We start from the raw sequence: 19,696 nt of genomic DNA, 5'->3' as shown, positions 1-19,696 counted from the left end.
AGTGCCCAACTCAAGGAAGCCATCCATGAGGATCAACCACATGTGAAGGAGAAGAGGAATTCGTAACTATTGTTTATCAGTTACCAAAATTTCCTAAACTCTCCTACAAAAAATCCCAAAACACTCAATAATAAAGCAATGACAAGCGGTTGAAGCCATTAACAAAAAGGAAATGAGGAAGTCGCGATAAGAATAGACGAAAAAGAAATGAAAGAGTTTGTTGATACGTCGTCACAAAATTAGCTTGATTGGGCACGAATCTTGAGGCAAAAGCTAGTTGGAAACTTCGAAAATTAAATTTGGGAGCAAATGAACTCCGATTTCAGCGAGCTTACTGTCGAACTGAGCGACTCAGGACGCAACATTTGTAATTATTATTTATCAGCTGCCAAAATTCCCTAAACTCTGAAGTCATTGCCAAAAAAGAAATGAAAAAGTCTCAATAAGAAGGAAAATTATTAGGTCCGGACACCGGACCTAGAAATAGGTCCGGATATCCAATTAAAATTTGACACGTGTGATGCGCCTTGACTGTGCTTTTTGACTTCGCTTTTGTCACGCTTGACTAAAAATTCCACGAATACATGTACAATTCACATGTCAATATTTTATAGGACACCGGACGTATCTCTTCGTGATACGTCCAATGTCCAGACATAATAATTTTCCCAATAAAAAACCATAGAAGAAGAGGAAATATAACTATCTTTATCTACTACTAAAATTCCCTAAACTCTCGCCTACATAAAATCCCAAAAGAAAGAAATATATGGTTTTGCAAGAATTATTTCACATTATTTTAAAATTAAATATTTCGAGATATATAAAGTACATATATGAATTCATAAAATAAGAATGCAATTAATTTTATAATTTTCCAAAAAATTGCATTTATTTATGAAAATATATTTTCCAAAAATATTTCATCATTTTTTCCCTAATTTAAAACCACCATTTAGTTGATATTTAGATGTATGGTAAAATAATGAAAATCCATTTCGATTCATGTTAAGGAGAGTTTGTGATGCATCTGTAAGCTATTCAAGGATGAAATATCAAAGGGAAAGAGTAGAGGCCAAGAACTTCAAGATGTTGGTGATTCTCTTAAGCTTCATTTGGGACGATTTTTATCACTTCTTAAAATAATTTTTAGTAAAAATTTACTCTTTTTTTTACTAAAAATTTTCTTTAAGCAGCAATAAAAAATCCGTCCCAAACGAAGCCTTATTATGTGACAAGAAAAGGCTTGGGGTGTTGCAAGGCTGTCGAAGAGCTGGTAGGGTGACAACAGGGTTAGGGATTGTGGACAAGCTCAGCTAGAAGCTGGGAGTAGCTTTAGGTTTCATTTGAGACCGTATTCTTATTACTTCTTAAAGCAGCTTTTTAGTACAAAAATTTTAATTTTTGTACTAAATAGCTGTTTTTAGAAACAGTAAGAAAGCAGTCTCAAACGAAACCTTAGTGTTCAATGAGAAAGCCAAACCCGAGATGGGAGATTTCGGGCTTGGTGCAAGGAGGGGATCAATGAAAAAATTGTGTAGATGCTTTCAAGCTTGAAGAAGGGATGTAGGTAGCAACTAGAGCTATAGTATGAGCCAAGAGGTAGTAAGGGCAGAGATGTAAGCAAGGAGCTATTAAGGTGAACTTGTAATGACTACAATTTGTCGTTAAAAAATACATGATTTGATATATAAGCTCCTAATGTTATACAATGAAACTCCAGTAAACCACAATGAAATAACGCGACGTTGACAAGCATAATTATAGAGGTATAAGGAAGAATAATCTAGGAATTTTGCTTTGTTGAAGTCCACATCGCAAGTTGTAAAGCTACAAAGTACAACAGTAAGCTAATTATTGTAGATAAACTGCATTTAGCAATCTGGCAAGACTGAAACACAAATGTTTTCAGTCCAAAAAAATTAGGAAGAAAGTAGCTGTGGAGATCTGCATGTATGGTGAAATACAACCGCATTTCAAAGGAGTTGCAGTTACTGTAGCTACATCGACGCAAGTGCTTAGTTTAGTTCCCAATTTGGCAATTTCTCACAGTAGGGCTATTCTCTCTATAGTATCTCTAAATGGGATATCAGTCGCCACCCAAACTCATCAACAAATCAGTTCGGAGCTCCATTCTTTGACATGATAGTAATTAGTGGCAAGAAAGTAGCACAAAGCTTCAACCATCTAAGTTGTTTTTTGGCTTCGTTTGGGAAAATTATTAGGTCCGGTCAGCATACCTGATTTTTCGTCCAGATTCTATGCGCTTTTAGTGCGCTTTTGATGTATTTTTGAAAAATAGCATATAATACACAATTTTAACTGTATATTAGCTGCTCTTTTGTTGAGTATTTGCAAAAACATAACAAAAGCGCAGCAAAAGTGCAACAAATATCTTGCTCATTGAGTATTTGATGCCCTTTTGATGTGTTTTTGCTGCGCTTTTCAGATACTCAGTAAAAGGCCAGCAAAAGAGCAGCTAATATGCAGTTAATTGTGTATTAGCTGCTCTTTTTCAAAAATACATCAAAAGCGCACTAAAAGCGCATGGAATCCGGACGAAAAATTAGAATAATTTGCCCTTCGTTTGGTGTGACTTTCTTGTTGCTTCTTAAAGCAGCTTTCTAGTATACAAATTTTAATTTGTATACTAAAAAACTGCTTTAAGAAGCAACAAAAAAGCCGTCCCAAACGAAACCTTCATATGCAATGCTTCTCGTTAAAACCATCTGCTGTCAGCAAGCCAGTAATGAGGTTCTTAAGTCTCTCAGCACCGGGCCCAGGTCTGAGATCTTTCACACTCGAGACAGAATAACTGGAATCATTAACGTTATTCAAGCGATCAAACCACCCACCATGCACAAACCCATCAGACGCATTGCGACTCAATAGTTCCCTGTCGATCTGGTCGAGCACTGGATCTTCCTTGGGAAATTTCCTTGCGAAGGGAGCGTTACTGTGAACCATTTGAGAGAAATCATTGAGAGTAAGGAAGTGTGGGTGCTGCTTCGGAGGATTGTCCCAAGAAATATAATGGAGGTCGTGGTTGACAGTTGTATTACTAAACTGTGGTGCATTGCAGATAACTGTGTGAAAATAGCCTTCGGGTGATGAGAGGAAATTTGCATAGTACATTAGAACAGTACGAGGAAGATTGTCCCATCCCCATATGCAGAACTCAATGAACTGATGAGAAAGCATCATCCAAGCAGAACCTGATTGTAAAAGGAAGGGCAATGATCTCATGATTTGGCTAAAAATGCAATTTGAAATTTGAAATTGTCGTGAAAGAAACTTCAGTAACATGAGTTAAAAAGAAAAGTATTGCTGTGACAATGAAAATATGCAAATGAATTTTTACAAATAAATAATCAGCACTGAAATTGTTCAAAATTTTACTTCTCTTCCACCCAAAAAAAGTCTTCCAATAAAGAACCTCGGACTACTTATTATAGAAATCTTTGAATTATTTGAAGTAGAACTGTTACTTCCATTCAGGCATTGTTTCAGTGACAACCATACAACAAATAGGTAAATAACCTAGCCTTGGGATGCTAAAACGCACTGATTTTTTGTATGCCATTAATCATGGTTGATATATTAGTGTACCAGACCCAAACGGTTAAAAATTTACTAAACGAGTAATGGCACAGTATATGCTGCCAGCCTACTGAACATTAAGCTCATAGTAATTGATGCAAACATTTCTCTTCAGATTACATTACGCATAAGTTTCCCTGGCCCTCTCACAAAACAGCTAACAGAACATCCCACAAACAGCACAATCACCCTGTATTTAATGCATGCTAAATGATAGAAAGAGGAACTTGGGGACGTAGGCTTTGATGAAGTTGGTCAATCATATACGAGTTAATTTTAGAAGAAAGCCTATATGAACATCACTATATGGACAAACAACAACAACAAACCTTTATCCACTACGTGGGGTCGGCTACATGAATCATTTTGTTAACAACAACAAAAAACAAACATTTACCCACTACGTGGGGTCAGCTACATGAATCATTTTGTTTCGCATTCTGTCTCTAAGAGTAAAGACACTCATCCACCTGAGCATCCTCATCTCTACAACACTTAACTTGATTTTATGCATCTATTTTAATGGCCAACATTCTGCACCATAAAGCATTACAGGTCTCACCACCATCTTATAAAATTTTCCCTTACGTTTGAGAGATACTTTCTATCATATAATAGAGCAAATGCATTCCTCCACTTCAACCATCCAACCTGAATTCTACTGATAATATCCCCATCTATTTCACCATCACTATAAACTATAGACCTAAGATATCGACGTGTACTCTTTTCAATGGCATGATTGCCCAAAATCAAAATCCCCCCACTAGATCTATTACTACTAAAATCATTCGGGTTTAGATCTACACATACAAAAACCTTTAGACTCTAAGTGTATGGAAAAACAATGCAGAAAATTTCAAAAAAAAAAAAAAAAACACCTGTACACACCATCACCTAAAACTCTCCTAGGGGCTAGGGCTGCCCCTAATTTCATTCATAGTGCTAAATAAGAGGCAATTAGCAAAACATAGGCGGAAAGGATCCAAAAGCAATAGACCCAGTGTCTCAACTATCATGCAAAACCAAAATAAGCACCTAAGATATGATAGTCTTTACATCTAAGGGAAAGCACAATTATATTGCAGTTCATTTCTATGCCCTGACAACAAATGTGACCTAAATAAAATAAATTTAAAAAGATAGATTGCTCAATATACTCGTCATTCTTATTACTAGGAAATAAAATTTGGAATATATATATATATATGTGTTCTCCCTTAATTACATATATTCTCTCATTTATTTTCTTCAATATTATATTCATCTTTCATTCTTATAAATAGATATCATTATTCAGTGAATAAAATCATTTAATTTCCTTCCCACAACATAGTATCAAAGCCCATATTCACTGCTTTCCTACACATAAGTATCACAAATCATAAAAGTTGTCTCTCCCACACTTGCCCTCGCACCCGCAAACCTACATCTCCTGTAAACTGCATGGACTACCCTCCACATGGCTCACCTCCCTTGATTTGCTAATGCGCATTGCTCACCCTGTGGTCCATGGAATCACTCTCGTACCTCATGTACCACTCTCCTGATTCACACCCTTGCTCGCCTTGCTATTCATTTATTGCCCATCACCTCCCACAAACTTTGTTTGCCTTCTACTATTACTCACACAACGATCACTACCCCGCATGCAAGCACTTGCCCTGCATCTCACTTGCTTTTTGAAGCCTCGTCACTCAAAAACATGCGCCAAACTCCTTTATAGGAATATTTCACATATTCTCCAAATCTATGTAATCACCCGTTATCGCCCTTTTCCCTGAGCTACATTCATTTGCCCTCCAAAGCTAACATATTGCTGAGCTCTTATATCGATACCTTGAGTCACACACAACCTATGCTATCATATGTATTGTTTAATATCTTATTATCATCTACATTTGTCCTATACATTTGGCCAACCCCACGTAGTGGGATAAGCGGAGGTGAAGCTAATTTTATTAGTTTTAATAACATTGTTATTTATTACGTCATTATGTTCGACACCGGTTCGAACGGTCGAACCATGAACATCTCCTTTTTCCGGTTTATTGTTGTAACCAACCTGTAATATGCGATTATTGTTTCACGCTCTATGTGCATAAAGCACTGCTCCACTTACTCAGCTTACAACGGCTTGTACTGCTTGAACTAACACTGCTTGATATCTGTCACTCAATCTGCAAGTCTTAGCTGCTCAATTATCTACTATATATATCTCCTATAAATAGTAAATAGACAGAGAGTTTTATCCTTACAATTCATTCTTTTATCCATCTTTACTCTACTGCTATACAGGTATTAAGCTCTTTATGGTATCAGAGCGAACCAGGTAACTTTTTTTTTCTTCTTTCCTCTTAATATAAACTTTAAGTAGAGAGTTGGTGGGGATGTTCAATTTGGAGGCATTTGACATTCTTCTATCATTATCATCACTATTATCTATTATTTGCACTATCACTTGGTCCATCCTCCTCAACTTTAGGAATTTCTTACATTCATGCATTCAAAATGCAAATGCTCTGCTTATGAATTAGGTAAATATCATTGTGTGACAATTCCATGATCCACTACTAGTAGTTGTCTTCTTTTTTGAGTTATTCACTTTGATAATTGGGGTCCACATCCTATTTTGGCATAGTTAGTGTTCCTTTATTTTGCTAAATTCAATAATTAAAAGAAAATTTATTAAAATGTCATTTGTAAGCCCTTGATGCTTTTAAATTAATTAAAATATGAGTTAGAAGACCTTGATAATTTCCGCAAGTTTAATCAAGAAATTAAAGTTCAATTTTCTTATTTACTGAAAATTTTAGGCACTGATGATGTTTCATAATACATGAATCCAATGTCATAATTTTTATTTAAAAATAACATTCTTCATCAAACCACATGTCCATATACGTCTCTGCAAAATGAAATCAGTGAATGCTAAAATATTTATCTCTTCAATGTTGCTAGGACACTCCTATGTCACATATATGTTCAATCTCTAGTTTTAGAGAGAGGAGATACTTTTGCTTTGTTACCTTATTAATTGTGTCCCCTCTACACTTTCAAAAATCAATCACCCATTACTACTTATTTTTTTCCTAATCCACCTATTGTTTCGCTCACTCCACGAGTGTTTGTTTGTCTTAGCTTTGTTCATGTTTTTCACTTGACATGATGAACTCTCCCTCTACCACTTGTATATTCTTTAGGCACCCCCGAACATAAAAATGATACCAAATTTTAGTATGTTTTAGCTGACTTCACCTTCCATGGGAATACACATTTCTTTCCTCCCTTTACCACTTATCATTTGTATGACCTCGATAAACTTCTCCTACAACACCTATTATTGCATCAATTTTTACAAAGGATCTCTCAAAGGCTGTGCCTCTAGATTCACAACTTCCTATTACACTACAACAAAGTAAACTACAAATTACAATCATCCTATTCACTCTTTCATGATTTTTTACTATTTATCCCCTTATCATATCATCATTTTGTCATGTTTTAGTCAATTGTCTTTATTCCAAAGGCATATCTATAACCACTATAGCATTCTTTATGAAAATAGGCTACGGTTTAAAAATATGCTCATCATAGTCAACAAAAATAAGAGTTGGTTACCCTTTGTTTTGGGGTCAGGCAAATTATTTGTTGATGGGTTTTCACTATTAAGTATCATCTTGAAACTTGATGGCCATTAATCAAGTTGGCAATCCTTTCCTATATAGTAGCTTGAATGAGACCAGTATAAACGAAGCAATCTTCTGGGTATGTTGTTAAGGGGGAGCCGGGGAGGAATACATATCTACATAGGAATGCCATTTATGGGTTCAAGCACTCAATGAACTTGATTTGACAAATTTTGTAAATTTCATACAAAAATTGGCCTTTTGTCAAATGTACACAAGTGTTAGTAGTTTAGATGATATATTACTCTGTGTCTGTGATAAAGAAGTAATATCTAAAGTAAAGCATTACTAGTAGAATAATTTTGTGACCACAGATTTAGGGCACCCAAAATACTTTCTTGAGATTGAATTTAATTGCAACAAGAAAACAATCTCCTTATCTCAAAGAAAACAAGTCAATGATTTCCTAGAAGAAATTAGACTTTTAGGGTGGAAACAAGTTAACTCCCCCATAGATAACTAAATCATGTTTGATAAGGATATACCATATATGCATATAGTGATCCATTTCAGCATCAAAGACTAAAAAATATCTTTTGTAGTTGGGGTCAAAACAAAGATATTGAGATGTTGTCCTTCTCATTTTCAAATACATCAGGAAGGCTCCTTTATACTTAGACTAAGCACCTAGATATTAAAGTGTTTATTAGTGTCGAATATGTTGGCCATGTTGATAACAAAAAATCAACTTTTGGGTATTAATTTTTCTTGGGATATGATATGATCACTTAGAAGAGTAAGAACAAAACCATTATACCTAGATCTAATGTTGAAGAAGAATATAAAATCATGGCTTATTCTACAAATGAAATGATGTGTCAAGATTCTGATAAAAGAATTTAGTTTCCTAATAATTGAGCATGTGATTCTCTATTGTGACTACCATTCAACCATATACATTGCCAACAATTTTGTGTTTCATGAAAGGAAAAAATGCATGAAAGTTGATTCATTTCATACAGGATGTTGTGCTTTCAAAATTATTGTTAATCTTCATATTTTCAGTTCAAAACAAGTGGTAGATATCTTCACCAAAATTTAGGGTCCTCCCAATTTCTCGCTTATATGACAAGCTAAAGCTAATAAATAGATATGCTCCAACTTGAGGGGGGATATTAACTCGTATGATGCTTATTATATAATAATGATAAGAAGGAATTACATTATATAAGTATATATTTTGAAAAAAAAATACATTTATTCTCTTTTAATTACATTTATTCTCAACTTTATTTTCCTCATATTGCATTGATCATAAATAGGCATCACACTAAATAAAATCATCCAATTTTCGTTTCACAACAAGTATATTAGAAAATAGGTGATGGACAATTTACAAGGAAATATGTACACTTTGCTATTCGTTTGATATTCTTCAGATAGCATATTAACTGAACTTAGATAAGAACCTGGTATTTTACAAGTTTCAACTGAATATTGATGACAATCATGCATAAATCAATGTCAAATAAGCTGAATAAAAAATAAATAAAAAAGCTTGCATGCTTCACATAATATAATAATTGGACTGACATGAATAACCAAGTCTCTTCCTTGAGACCATAGACTACAATAAGCAAGACAAGTAAAAAATCAATTTTGAAGATAACTAAATTCATATAATATCATGTTGTAGGTATAGAACATAGAAGTGCAAATAAAAATCACTCGGAACCTTCACCTGTAAAGAGCTTGTATGCAGTGGCAACACTTCTTTTCTCAGTAATCCAAAAGACATCTGATTTGTGCAAGCTGTAGAGACCAGGGTCAATTATCACAGGTTTGGCCCTCTGATACCTGCTCAACATTATCAAATTAATCAACTTTTTCTTAAAAAGAAAAAAAAAAAACTTCAAGAGAGTTTAACAAATACAATTAACATTATAAGAAAATAAAACTAATCATACTCTTTCCATCCAATGTCACTTGTATGCTCAATAAAATTCAGTTGCCGAGGTAAGCTTGACAACGTGTAGAGCAGATCTGGCAGCAAAGCAGAAGACAGATTCTTCTCAGTCAAAAGTTCACAACACGGGCATCAATATTTAAACGCCTCTAAAAAATAAGAAACTAAAACGAAGAATTATAACACTCCTCGCTAAGGATAAATTAAAAAATCACCAGCTCATGTGCTTGCCCTAAAACCAGTGAAAGCATATCAAGGATGAAAGCTACTAAACTTTTGCCAGATACTTGGAGCAATAAGGAATTTTTTTCTCAAACTAATTGAAGAGCGAAGTACTTGCATCAAGAACAAAAATCAAATCCATTACTAAGCAGGAACGAAACATGAACTGCAAAAGCCAATTTAAACCAAAAAATCAACGCCCAAAATCAGTTCAGTTAGCATGCCATCCCACAAAAATCATAATCCTGAAAAAGAACGACTTGCTAGCATTAATTCCATTCAAAACAAAGAAGATGTGAAAAGAACCTCTCCCACCACAAAGATTGTACCAATTTTGTTGAGCAAAACTAAAAGTAAAATTAACAGAAAAAATACCTCAAATTGGGAATCTCTCAAAAAGAAGCCACTAAAAACATACAAGAACAAAAGTAAACCCTCACCATCCTGAGTAACAAGGGGATAATCAGAGGCGCTCAGGTTGATAAACCAATCCCAATCGCCCCCCTCCTTAAGAAGTATCGCCGCAGCGTGAAGCGTATTCGCCACCATTGTCGGGCCCCTGTATGTCACCAGATTCGCCCGCTCAATCACTCTCACATTCCCAACCCGCGAATAGATCCGATCATCCCTAACAGCAACAACAAGCTCCAACCGCTCCACCGGCGAAGCTTCGAGATCAAGATGAACAACATATCTATTCGCCGGATGGTACAACGCCTTTAAAGTCCTTCTCAAGCTCCCGCCATCGCCCGCCGAGCCAGAGATGAGGTAAGCCAGGCGAGGCACAGCGTTTACTGGTGTGGACGGAATCGGTGGTAATATGAGCTTAGACTCAACGAAGAGGGTATTCTCACCATGTAAGCTGGAGCGGATCTGGGAAAGCGAGAGGAATAGGAGCGTCCGAGGGGAGAATGACGGCGAGGAAGAGAAGAGGGCAACTGATATAAGTAGGGAGCACAGAAGAAGAGAAACCAGAAGAGGAACGAGCCAACGCCGCTGCTGCGGGGCTGGCTTCGTCTCCATCGACTGCAGCGGCTTCGTTTTGAGCAGCGTCCGACGAGGGTTTATACTGACTTGTGAGATCGGACTACACTGTCACCCTCCCATCCCACCAACCGCCTCATCTCATGCCTCTGCTTTGCTCGCATGCACACAGAGAGAAACAGATACACAGAGAAGAAAACTTCAGTCGACGGCGGTGGCGATAGCTTTGATCGTAACTGTAACTAAAAGAAACCAAGAAATCGCAATCCTCAAATCAAAAGAAGGAAGAAAAAAAAGTTGATACGCGTTCTCTTATGGTTAGTGGCGTTCCATCGGCCCTTAATATTATTAATATCTTCCTACGCTTCCATTTCTTTATTTTGCTTTTCATTAATTAAACGGAATAATAAGACGGGTGATTATAATAATCTATGATGGTGCACTGCACTACTACTATACAATAATTTATACGTAGCATTGCTCTTATACATAATAACTTATCATGCTTTACTATAAAATATATAAAAATATTTTGTCTTAATTTTGTTAAATCTTACTTTTAAATACGAAGTCCTCACCGATTTTAATAGAAAATTTCTTGTTTAGGTAGAAGTCCACATCGATGCTGGTCTTTAAATTGCGCTTTGAAATTATTAGAATTTCTTCGACGGGACGGCTTGAAATTTTGGGAATGATGAGGGCGTTGTAGTAAAAGACTTCGTTGCAATTACGCGGCATTAAATTGAAATAGGGTGTCAAAAGTTGGAGCTAATATTCTGTGCAAGCAGGCACCTGACGGTTCTCCCATCCACTTACGCACTCGATACTGAGCATTATTGAGCGTGGGTACCGAGTTCGGTACCAAGCGCGGAATATTTTTGGGGTGACGTGATGCATTTTTATTGGTCTGTGGATACTGTCCGGACTCTGCACAGAATAATAAATCCAAAAGTTGACATGGTCTGAAACCAGACTTGGACCCGACCTGGAAAAATCCGGATTCGGGTCAACCCGTTTGTGAAGTGGGTCGTGTCCATATTCAAATTTTGACCCATTTGAAAAACAAGTTGGGTTCGATTTGACTCGACAACTCGGAGTTGACCTAGATAACCAGCGACCAAACGTCTACACAATCTAGCCCAATCGCCTTGCCACTTGCCACCAATGCCATGGACCACACGACTAAAAACTTGACGCTCGACGATCGACCCCGCAGGCCCAACTCCTCCAGTCCTCCTACCTACCACAGGATCCGCACAAGTCGTCATGAACGCAAGTCACGCAACCTAGCGCCCATCCAATCACCATTCGCCCACCGCTTGTAGAAGCGGAACTCGTCGGTGCTGCCAGTCGACCCAATGACCCCGACCTCACTGACGGCACAACCTTGCTTGCTTAACCGTTGTATTTGCGACTTTGCGGTTCGCCCAAGCCCTACTCAATCGCGGGTCGAGTCTGGATTGTAAATCTTGATTCATTTAGCTAAACGGAGTCGGGTTCAAGTCAACCCGAACCGTTTACTCCCGAGTCAACTCGGGTTGGGGACCCAAACCTAACCCATTGAGCCGAATTGACACCGCTAATTGAACACAATGTAAACAAATAAATAACATCACATAATACTTCAAATTCAAATTATTATTACTTTAATAAACTAATAAGAGTTGAATTGTCATTTCAAAATCTAATAATTTTGTTATTTATTAAATTCTTTTAATATGAAAAGACAAATTTGAATTTATATGTCTTCTAATTCTCACAAGAACTAGAGAAATATATCTACTGTTTTATTTTACATAGAAGGGTGACTATAACTTTTGATTCAAACAAAAGGATCCCTCATTTAGGACGAAATTATTCTATGCTGAGAGGATCCTACGTCTGCAGAGGAAGAATCCGGTGTGGCACATTGAGTATGCCTGTTTTGCCAGCTTAGCTGTTTTGATACATCAGTGGTACTCAATCTCCAGGTATCTGATCAACATCGTAGCCGCTGGTACACAGCGAAGGGTGACTGACACATTGCTAGTGTATTCTTGTGACGACATTCGGCAGTCCCAACGAAAATTTTGCCCTGATTTTAGCACTAAAACTCCATACCATATTAAATTGACGATTAACAGTCCCACAAATCAACATCACCTGCAATAATCTAGCTTGATCGCATCACTCAAACTTGTATCGTGCTCAATTCACTTCATTAGACTCTCTAGCTAACTGCAACTTTCATATCGCCTCAACTAATCATTGCATACATACTGACTTGCACCCTTTACATATCTCCATATACTTCACTTACCACATTTCTTGACAGGTCAATGCCAACATAATGCACACTATAATTATATATATATATAGTTAATATCATATATAATATAAATATAGTATAATAAATTATTTATATTATATATAAATATTAATATAATATATAATATATAAATATTAAATATATAATATATTAATATATTATAGAGTTTATTAATATATAAAATATATAAGATTTATCGATTATTGTTTTATATATAAGAAAAAAAGAATTAAGAATTGACAAATTAAAATAGAAGAGGAAAAGTAGTTTACTTTATGTGGATTATGAGAGATATATAATCAAAATTATTATTTTCTTTTATAATAAAATATAATATATTAAGTATATTAGATAAAAAACTAGCTCCACATTAGTAGGTAATATATAACTCCCATATAAAATAGATAATAATAAGTCATAACTAGACGATTATATTATATAGATTTGTTACAAATAAGCATAAAGAAGCTCCGCATACTGAGCTAATACAATACCCAATTATTAATCGATCGATCGTCAACTAACACTTTATTCTCTTACCATATTTTTTGTAATATGAATAAACTAGCCCCTATACTAAAATAGTATCGTTCGAACTTGAAACAATTAGAACACTTTTTGTATATATTTTATATTAGGAATCTTTGAATAATAAAAAACTTTTTAATTATTTTTTTTTATATCTAAAACTAATTTTTTTATTGTATTAAAATTAGGGCATCTACAATCCGGGGCGGAACCCGCTTAGGTCCCCGGGGGGAATTGCCCCCTCTAAAAATATATATAGTGTTATATTTTTTCTTTAGGTATTGTCCTTTTTTTTTTTATCCTATTTTTAGAATTTATTATAATGTTTATTAGCAATTATCGTCCTTAGAAAGTTTTAAACCAATAATATGATTTTTAGGCAAGTTGGTTCGTAAGCAAATATTAAAATCAGTAATTCATATTATTGTTTTAATAATTTGAATTGCATAAGGAGGCTGCCAATTCCCTATACCCCTAAATTATATTTAGAATGTGTAACGTCTAATGATAATGAACAAATTAAGGGTAGCTATTAACCACATTTTTTGTAGTGAATTTGGTCGATCCGCACACCCCCCCCCGCCTGGCCTACTAACAAACTGCCAATCATGTGATTGGTAGCTACACAAACCTACTCCTGAACGTCAAAAAAAATTATTGTTTGCGGCTTATTATCAGGCTGTCACAAGTATTCAACAGAAATTTTTTTTTTGTGCAGCATAATGCGGATGAAAAAAAAATTTATCATTACATATGTTTTTTATATGAATGAAGTTTCACGTTGAAAGTATATACATTTCACTATATTAATTATGATAGTCAACTAGTTGAAGTGAAACAAAAAAAAAAGTTTAATTGGAGATGCCCTAAATTATGTCTGGTATTCATAAAACATAATTAGGGAAATTTACATACATACCACTTTATTTTATGTCATTTATATATCTAATACCTAAAACATTAATATTACATGCCTATCATCTACATACAACTGTAATATCAAATATACCACTCTTATAATTCTTTTCTACCATTCATAACATTCTATAAATTTTAATATTTTATTACGTACATCAAAATTTATTCTATAGATGATAGACTTATAATATAAATATTTTAAATATTAGATATGTAAATAGTATAAAATAAAATAATATGTATGTAAATCTCCCAACATCTTAATTTGCGCCGTTGCTAACCCTTCGAATAGAACCCCACCTTTCAGATTAGAGCGTGCGAGGGAAGAGAAGAAGCACAGGGGAGAGCATATTCCCGTTGCTTTTCTCTGCCATCACACAGATCTTTTCTCCACCAAGTTTTCAGTTGTTCGGCTGCTGTTATTCTTCTTGTCTTCGTACTTGTAACCGATTCTTGATTGTTGCCTCGAAGTCTATCTTCCTTGATATTGGTGTTTGAATTTTCTATCATGTTTAATCGTTGCGCTGAACCCTTTCGTTTGCAATCTTCATCTGGGAAATTTGCTGTTCTTTGAAATTTTCGTGAAATGTGGGTGCTGGTGGTGATTTTGTGAGAGTACAGAAATCTTTCAGAACGGGTAAGGCCGTAAAAGGATGGGAAGAAAGGGATTTCCTTTGTTGGAGAGCAAGAAGGATGGATTTCCTTCCTTTCCTGATTTAGGGTTTTCATGGAATCTTCAAGAGGATTTCTATCCTCTTGGGGGCTTGTTTGCGAGTGTGGGGCAGATGGGAGTTGGGTTTGGAATTTCACCTAGCCCTCCTAATTGTAGAGAAAATAGTGCGGCGGCATCAACGGATCTGTATTTGAAGTATGTATCTTCAGAGTTTATGCATCGGATTCCGTCAGAAGCTGTGGTTGCGGCTGCTGGTGTGATGGAGGAAGATGGTTTTAAGAAGGCGGAGAAGAGGTTTAGTGGAAAGTTGAAGATTAGGATTGGGAATCCGTCGTTTAGGAGATTGGTCAGTGGGGCTTTTGCTGGGGCTGTTTCAAGAACAGCAGTTGCTCCGCTGGAAACAATTCGAACGCATCTAATGGTGGGTAGCAGTGGGAATTCAACGGCTGAGGTTTTCGAGAATATTATGCAGAAAGATGGGTGGAAGGGGCTGTTTCGTGGCAACCTTGTTAACGTTATTCGAGTTGCTCCTAGTAAAGCCATTGAGGTAACTAACTATTTCCTGCTGTGATGACCTTTTTGTGCTATTTTTAATTGAACTTTATATGTTCATACGTGATTTTGTCTTGCTAGGTGTTAGTTTGTAAAGGTACTAAATTTTTATGATTGTTCCTTTGGTAATTTTCATGGCATCACTGCTTTCATGGCTTAAATTGCTAATCACTGTAAACATCGTTTCTTATCAGGGAAATGGATAAGGTGGGTTAGCTAAGTAAGCTGTATTCACCATTTATTTTTTCTGATATATGAAGATTAACTGGATGGTTGAAATGCCTGGCTGCCTGCTACATGTTGTGATTTCCATTCTTTGTGGACTTCTGACACTTTGTATTATGTTTGAATATAATTTAAAATGATACGTTTTGAAATGCTGTCCCTTTTTAAGTAGAATGTAACTTCACTCATACATTTTATTACCTTTAACCCCTAATCACATGGAAAATCCCTTGTATTTGGTTTTATGACCCTTCCTCATCACTAGATTTTGTTAAGAGCTATATTGCTTATATATCTTTCCCTGCATCCTTTCCAGATTTCTTGATAATATTGCCTTAGCTCTTCACAAATCTTAATTACTAACCTTGTATCATCTCAAGAGAATGGTGTTTATCTTTTCAACTAGTCTTCATCTCATAGATATGCTCGTCTATTATGTCATTTTATCATGTTTTATTAGGATTTTTAGAGGCTATCTAGTTAAAGGTTCAATAAGCTCGCCAATTCACCGTTCTGCATATAACTTGTTAGGTTTTTTTTTTCCCCTTGTTTTTTTTTTTTTTCATTTTTCTTTTGGTTTCTAAGATTACATAAAGGCATAATGTGAGAATAGGATTTTGTTTACTATGTTTTGTGAAAATAGAAACCTAGTCATCTATTTTTATGGAGTTACTGTCCAAGAAATTTTATTTTTATGTATTTTGAGTATATAATACAGTATAAACAGCAATAATTTAAATAGTGTAATAATATTTAAAGTAACTAGTAAAAAAGCATGTGTTCAAGGTATGCATGAATAATAATCTCTATAAATAAATAAATTTTAAAATCAGAAAATATAGCTCATATCATTTTAAAGAATATGGGAAATAATATAACATATGAGAAATCAAAGGCTGATATTTTGAGGGATGGCTATATATATATAATGTCATTACCTTTGAGCCAAGTTTGAAGCTAGGTTATCAAATATGAAACACCTTTCTAGTCAATAAAGAATTTTAGGTTAGTTGCTCAAATTTCTGTTCTAGCCACCTCAATAATAATGTATATAATACATAACATATACACTAGTTTAATGAAAAAAAGTAAAAAAAAATACACTAGTTTAATGAAAAGTTAATTTCAAATGGTAGTGTTTACAGGACTGTATGTCTGTATTTGATAATCAAAATGGGAAGATCGAAAGCTCAAAGCTCATCCCAACTGGACCGGGACTTTTTTTTTATGCCCTTTTATCCCTCTGGTTGTTTGTTTGCAAGAACTTATAAAGCTAATAGTTATGTTAGGGTTTAGAGAAATTGTGCATGTGACTTGTGCACAATAGATTTCGACCTCCTCTTCCGCGCTCTGATCATCTTTTTCCTCAATTTTTTCATGTCTTAATGCAAAATCTTCTCTATTCCCCATCTCTCCACCGACTTCTATTGTCTTGCCAACTCTTCCATGTATTGGAATCTCCCACAATAGTTCAAAAGAGTAACCTACATTAAGTGAAGCTCACCTCAAATTCTTGTAAGATACAACAATATGGTTTTTCTTTTGGATCATCCTTTATGTTGCTTAGATGGAAATTTCTTAGAACTCTATCTTTTGCTATAAATATAAGCTCTTCTCCAAGTTTCAAAACTCTTTTTGCTAGATTTGATTTTAACTTAGTAACTTCTAAAATTGAGTTAGTGAATTTTTTTTTAAATTTTTAATCATTTTTTTTAAAAGTAGAGTAGACTTAAAAAGACTTGGTTAGAAAGTATTACAAATGACATTTATTAGATTTAAATGATAATTTAACTCTAAATAGAACACAATGGAGAAAAAAAAAAGATTCTAGCTGATCTCACATGGTGAGATAAAGACTTGTTGTTGTTGTAATTGTTTTTAGTCTCATTTGATATTTGAAATATGTTCAAGATCATTGGAAGTTTCTTTTTCATTGATTTTTGGTGCATTCTTCATGAATTTTTCAGCTTACTTCAAATGAACAAGTCAACTTGAAATTAATACCAACTTTGATTCAAATTTGAGTTGGTCGAATTCAAAATTTTCATAGTTAATCAAGCTCGCTCAAACTCAAGTCATCATATGTTCTAATGCGGCAATTCGCTGAATGATTTGAACTCGAACTATATTGGAAGCAAAAAAATTCATTCACTCCACACCAGTAGAGACAGATTGATATGTAGGAATAGTATACTCATTGAAGTAAATTTGGTTAGCTTCAAAATTTGAATGATCTGCAATAGGCTCAAAATCAGGCCGAAAAACATATCAAGCCTAGAATGCGGCTCAAGACTCCACTTGAAATTTATCAATCCTGATTTCAATTGACTTAATACTTGCTACAAAATTTTAGACTCCCTGGCTTCCTCAGAACGGATTCATTGTGTCATTTTTGTTCCCTAAACTACTAACATACAATTATTAGTGTACATTTTTTTTTCTCTGTGGTTGCTTGAAATTCATTTTAAGTTACGGCCAGGTGCGGCAATGATGACTGCTGCTTCTTTTCAGTTATTTGCCTATGATACAGCAAAAAAGTTTTTAACGCACAAGTTTGGCGAGCCATTCAAGATTCCTGTCCCAGTTTCACTTATTGCTGGAGCCTGTGCTGGAATCAGTTCCACCCTCTTAACATATCCTCTTGAACTACTAAAGACCAGGCTTACCATAGAGGTATTACTTATCTATCTCACAGCAGTTCTTTCTAAGGCTTCGTTTGGGTCGGCTTTCTTCATGCTTTGTAAAGTGGCTTTAAATTTTTGTTCTATAAAGCCGCTTTACGAAGTAGTAAGAAAGCAGTTCCAAACAAAACCTAAGTAGCATCACGGCTCAGTCCAAGTCGCTTTAATTGCAGAGAGATGTATACGACAATCTCTTCCACGCATTCGTGAAAATCTTGCGAGATGAAGGGCCGTCGGAGCTCTATCGAGGCCTCACTCCAAGTTTGATCGGTGTAGTTCCATATGCTGCCACTAATTATTTTGCCTACGAGACATTGAAGAAGGCTTACAGGAAAACCTTTGATAAGGAGGATATTGGCAATATCCCAACTCTTCTAATTGGATCCGCAGCAGCTGCAATTTCCTGTAGTGCTACTTTTCCATTGGAGGTTGCACGCAAGCAAATGCAGGTTGGAGCTGTCAATGGCAGAAAAGTCTACAGGAACATGCTTCATGCTATTCTTACCATATTGGAGAAGGAAGGAATTGGGGGATTGTATAAAGGGTTGGGGCCTAGTTGCATGAAGCTGGTGCCAGCCGCAGGCATCTCTTTTATGTGCTATGAGGCGTGCAAGAAGATACTGATTGACAAAGAAGATGATTGAGGTACAGCAGAGTTCTGAATTAGTTAACTGACCTTTTATTTCTTTTATATTTTGTCATGAATCTTGCCTCGGCTATGGCTTCATATTTTTTGCTTATTTATTTGTGCACTTATACCTTATATCAATTGACAGTAATTGGTGTTTCAAATAATAGGAGACCAGTTTTTTAACGTGAAAGCCAATGCAAACTAATAAAGGTCAAGAGAATTTTTTTCCCTTTACGAGTTGGAAATATAATTGGCAGGTACTTGTTTTTTTCCTTGATGTTAGATGCTGCAGAAGATAGTGTGAGCGGGGGAAATGTCATTTATGAATTAAAAATTGACTTGTTAGCAGGCTTGTCATATTGATCAAAACAAAAAATCAATCCAATTTATGGAGATATTATTACGTGCGGTGTTCGGACCGTCTGGAGGTGAATCTAGATGAGCCACGTCACCCGGATGCACTGGGCCCCAGGTGATTTGGCGCGTCTGGATTTGCTTCCGGATAAATCCGGACGCGGCCCCCGAATAATTTTCCCAATTTATGAGCAATGCTCAATCTTTAGTGTCACATTCATAGCATTAACGTCAGTTTTGGCATCAGATTTTGGGTTAAAATCCACCGAGGCTTAGGGTGGTTGGTGGGTCAGCACGGTTGGTAACTCTCCATCCCAGGTTCGAATCCCCTCTACTAGGGCCTCACCTCTTCAATGAGGCAAAATAAGTATAAGCCCGATGCGGGTAGGTGGCCTCGCTAGATTCCGTCGATAGATTAGTTACGC

At 35.6% G+C, this 19,696-nt stretch overlaps 2 protein-coding genes across 2 annotated transcripts; one reads left to right on the top strand and one right to left on the bottom strand.

The window, feature by feature from the left end:
- Positions 1 to 1,748: 1,748 nt before the first annotated feature.
- On the bottom strand, positions 1,749 to 10,727 carry LOC110102812 (beta-glucuronosyltransferase GlcAT14A). The gene is made up of 4 exons (XM_020831293.2): positions 9,858 to 10,727; positions 9,197 to 9,272; positions 8,971 to 9,086; positions 1,749 to 3,215 (listed from the first exon to the last, which is right to left on the bottom strand). The coding sequence occupies exons 1-4, from the start codon at positions 10,438 to 10,440 to the stop codon at positions 2,701 to 2,703; spliced, it is 1,290 nt and encodes a 429-aa protein (XP_020686952.1). The 5' UTR covers positions 10,441 to 10,727; the 3' UTR covers positions 1,749 to 2,700.
- A 3,703-nt stretch (positions 10,728 to 14,430) lies between these two features.
- Positions 14,431 to 19,146, top strand: LOC110102815 (adenine nucleotide transporter BT1, chloroplastic/mitochondrial). The gene is made up of 3 exons (XM_020831294.2): positions 14,431 to 15,375; positions 18,117 to 18,278; positions 18,460 to 19,146. The coding sequence occupies exons 1-3, from the start codon at positions 14,809 to 14,811 to the stop codon at positions 18,928 to 18,930; spliced, it is 1,200 nt and encodes a 399-aa protein (XP_020686953.1). The 5' UTR covers positions 14,431 to 14,808; the 3' UTR covers positions 18,931 to 19,146.
- The last annotated feature ends 550 nt before the right edge of the window (positions 19,147 to 19,696 follow it).

Source organism: Dendrobium catenatum, unplaced genomic scaffold (genome assembly GCF_001605985.2).
Source record: "Dendrobium catenatum unplaced genomic scaffold, ASM160598v2 fragScaff_scaffold_1056, whole genome shotgun sequence".
NCBI classification, from domain to species: Eukaryota; Viridiplantae; Streptophyta; class Magnoliopsida; order Asparagales; family Orchidaceae; genus Dendrobium; species Dendrobium catenatum.
This window is presented reverse-complemented; position numbering and strand designations above follow the sequence as displayed.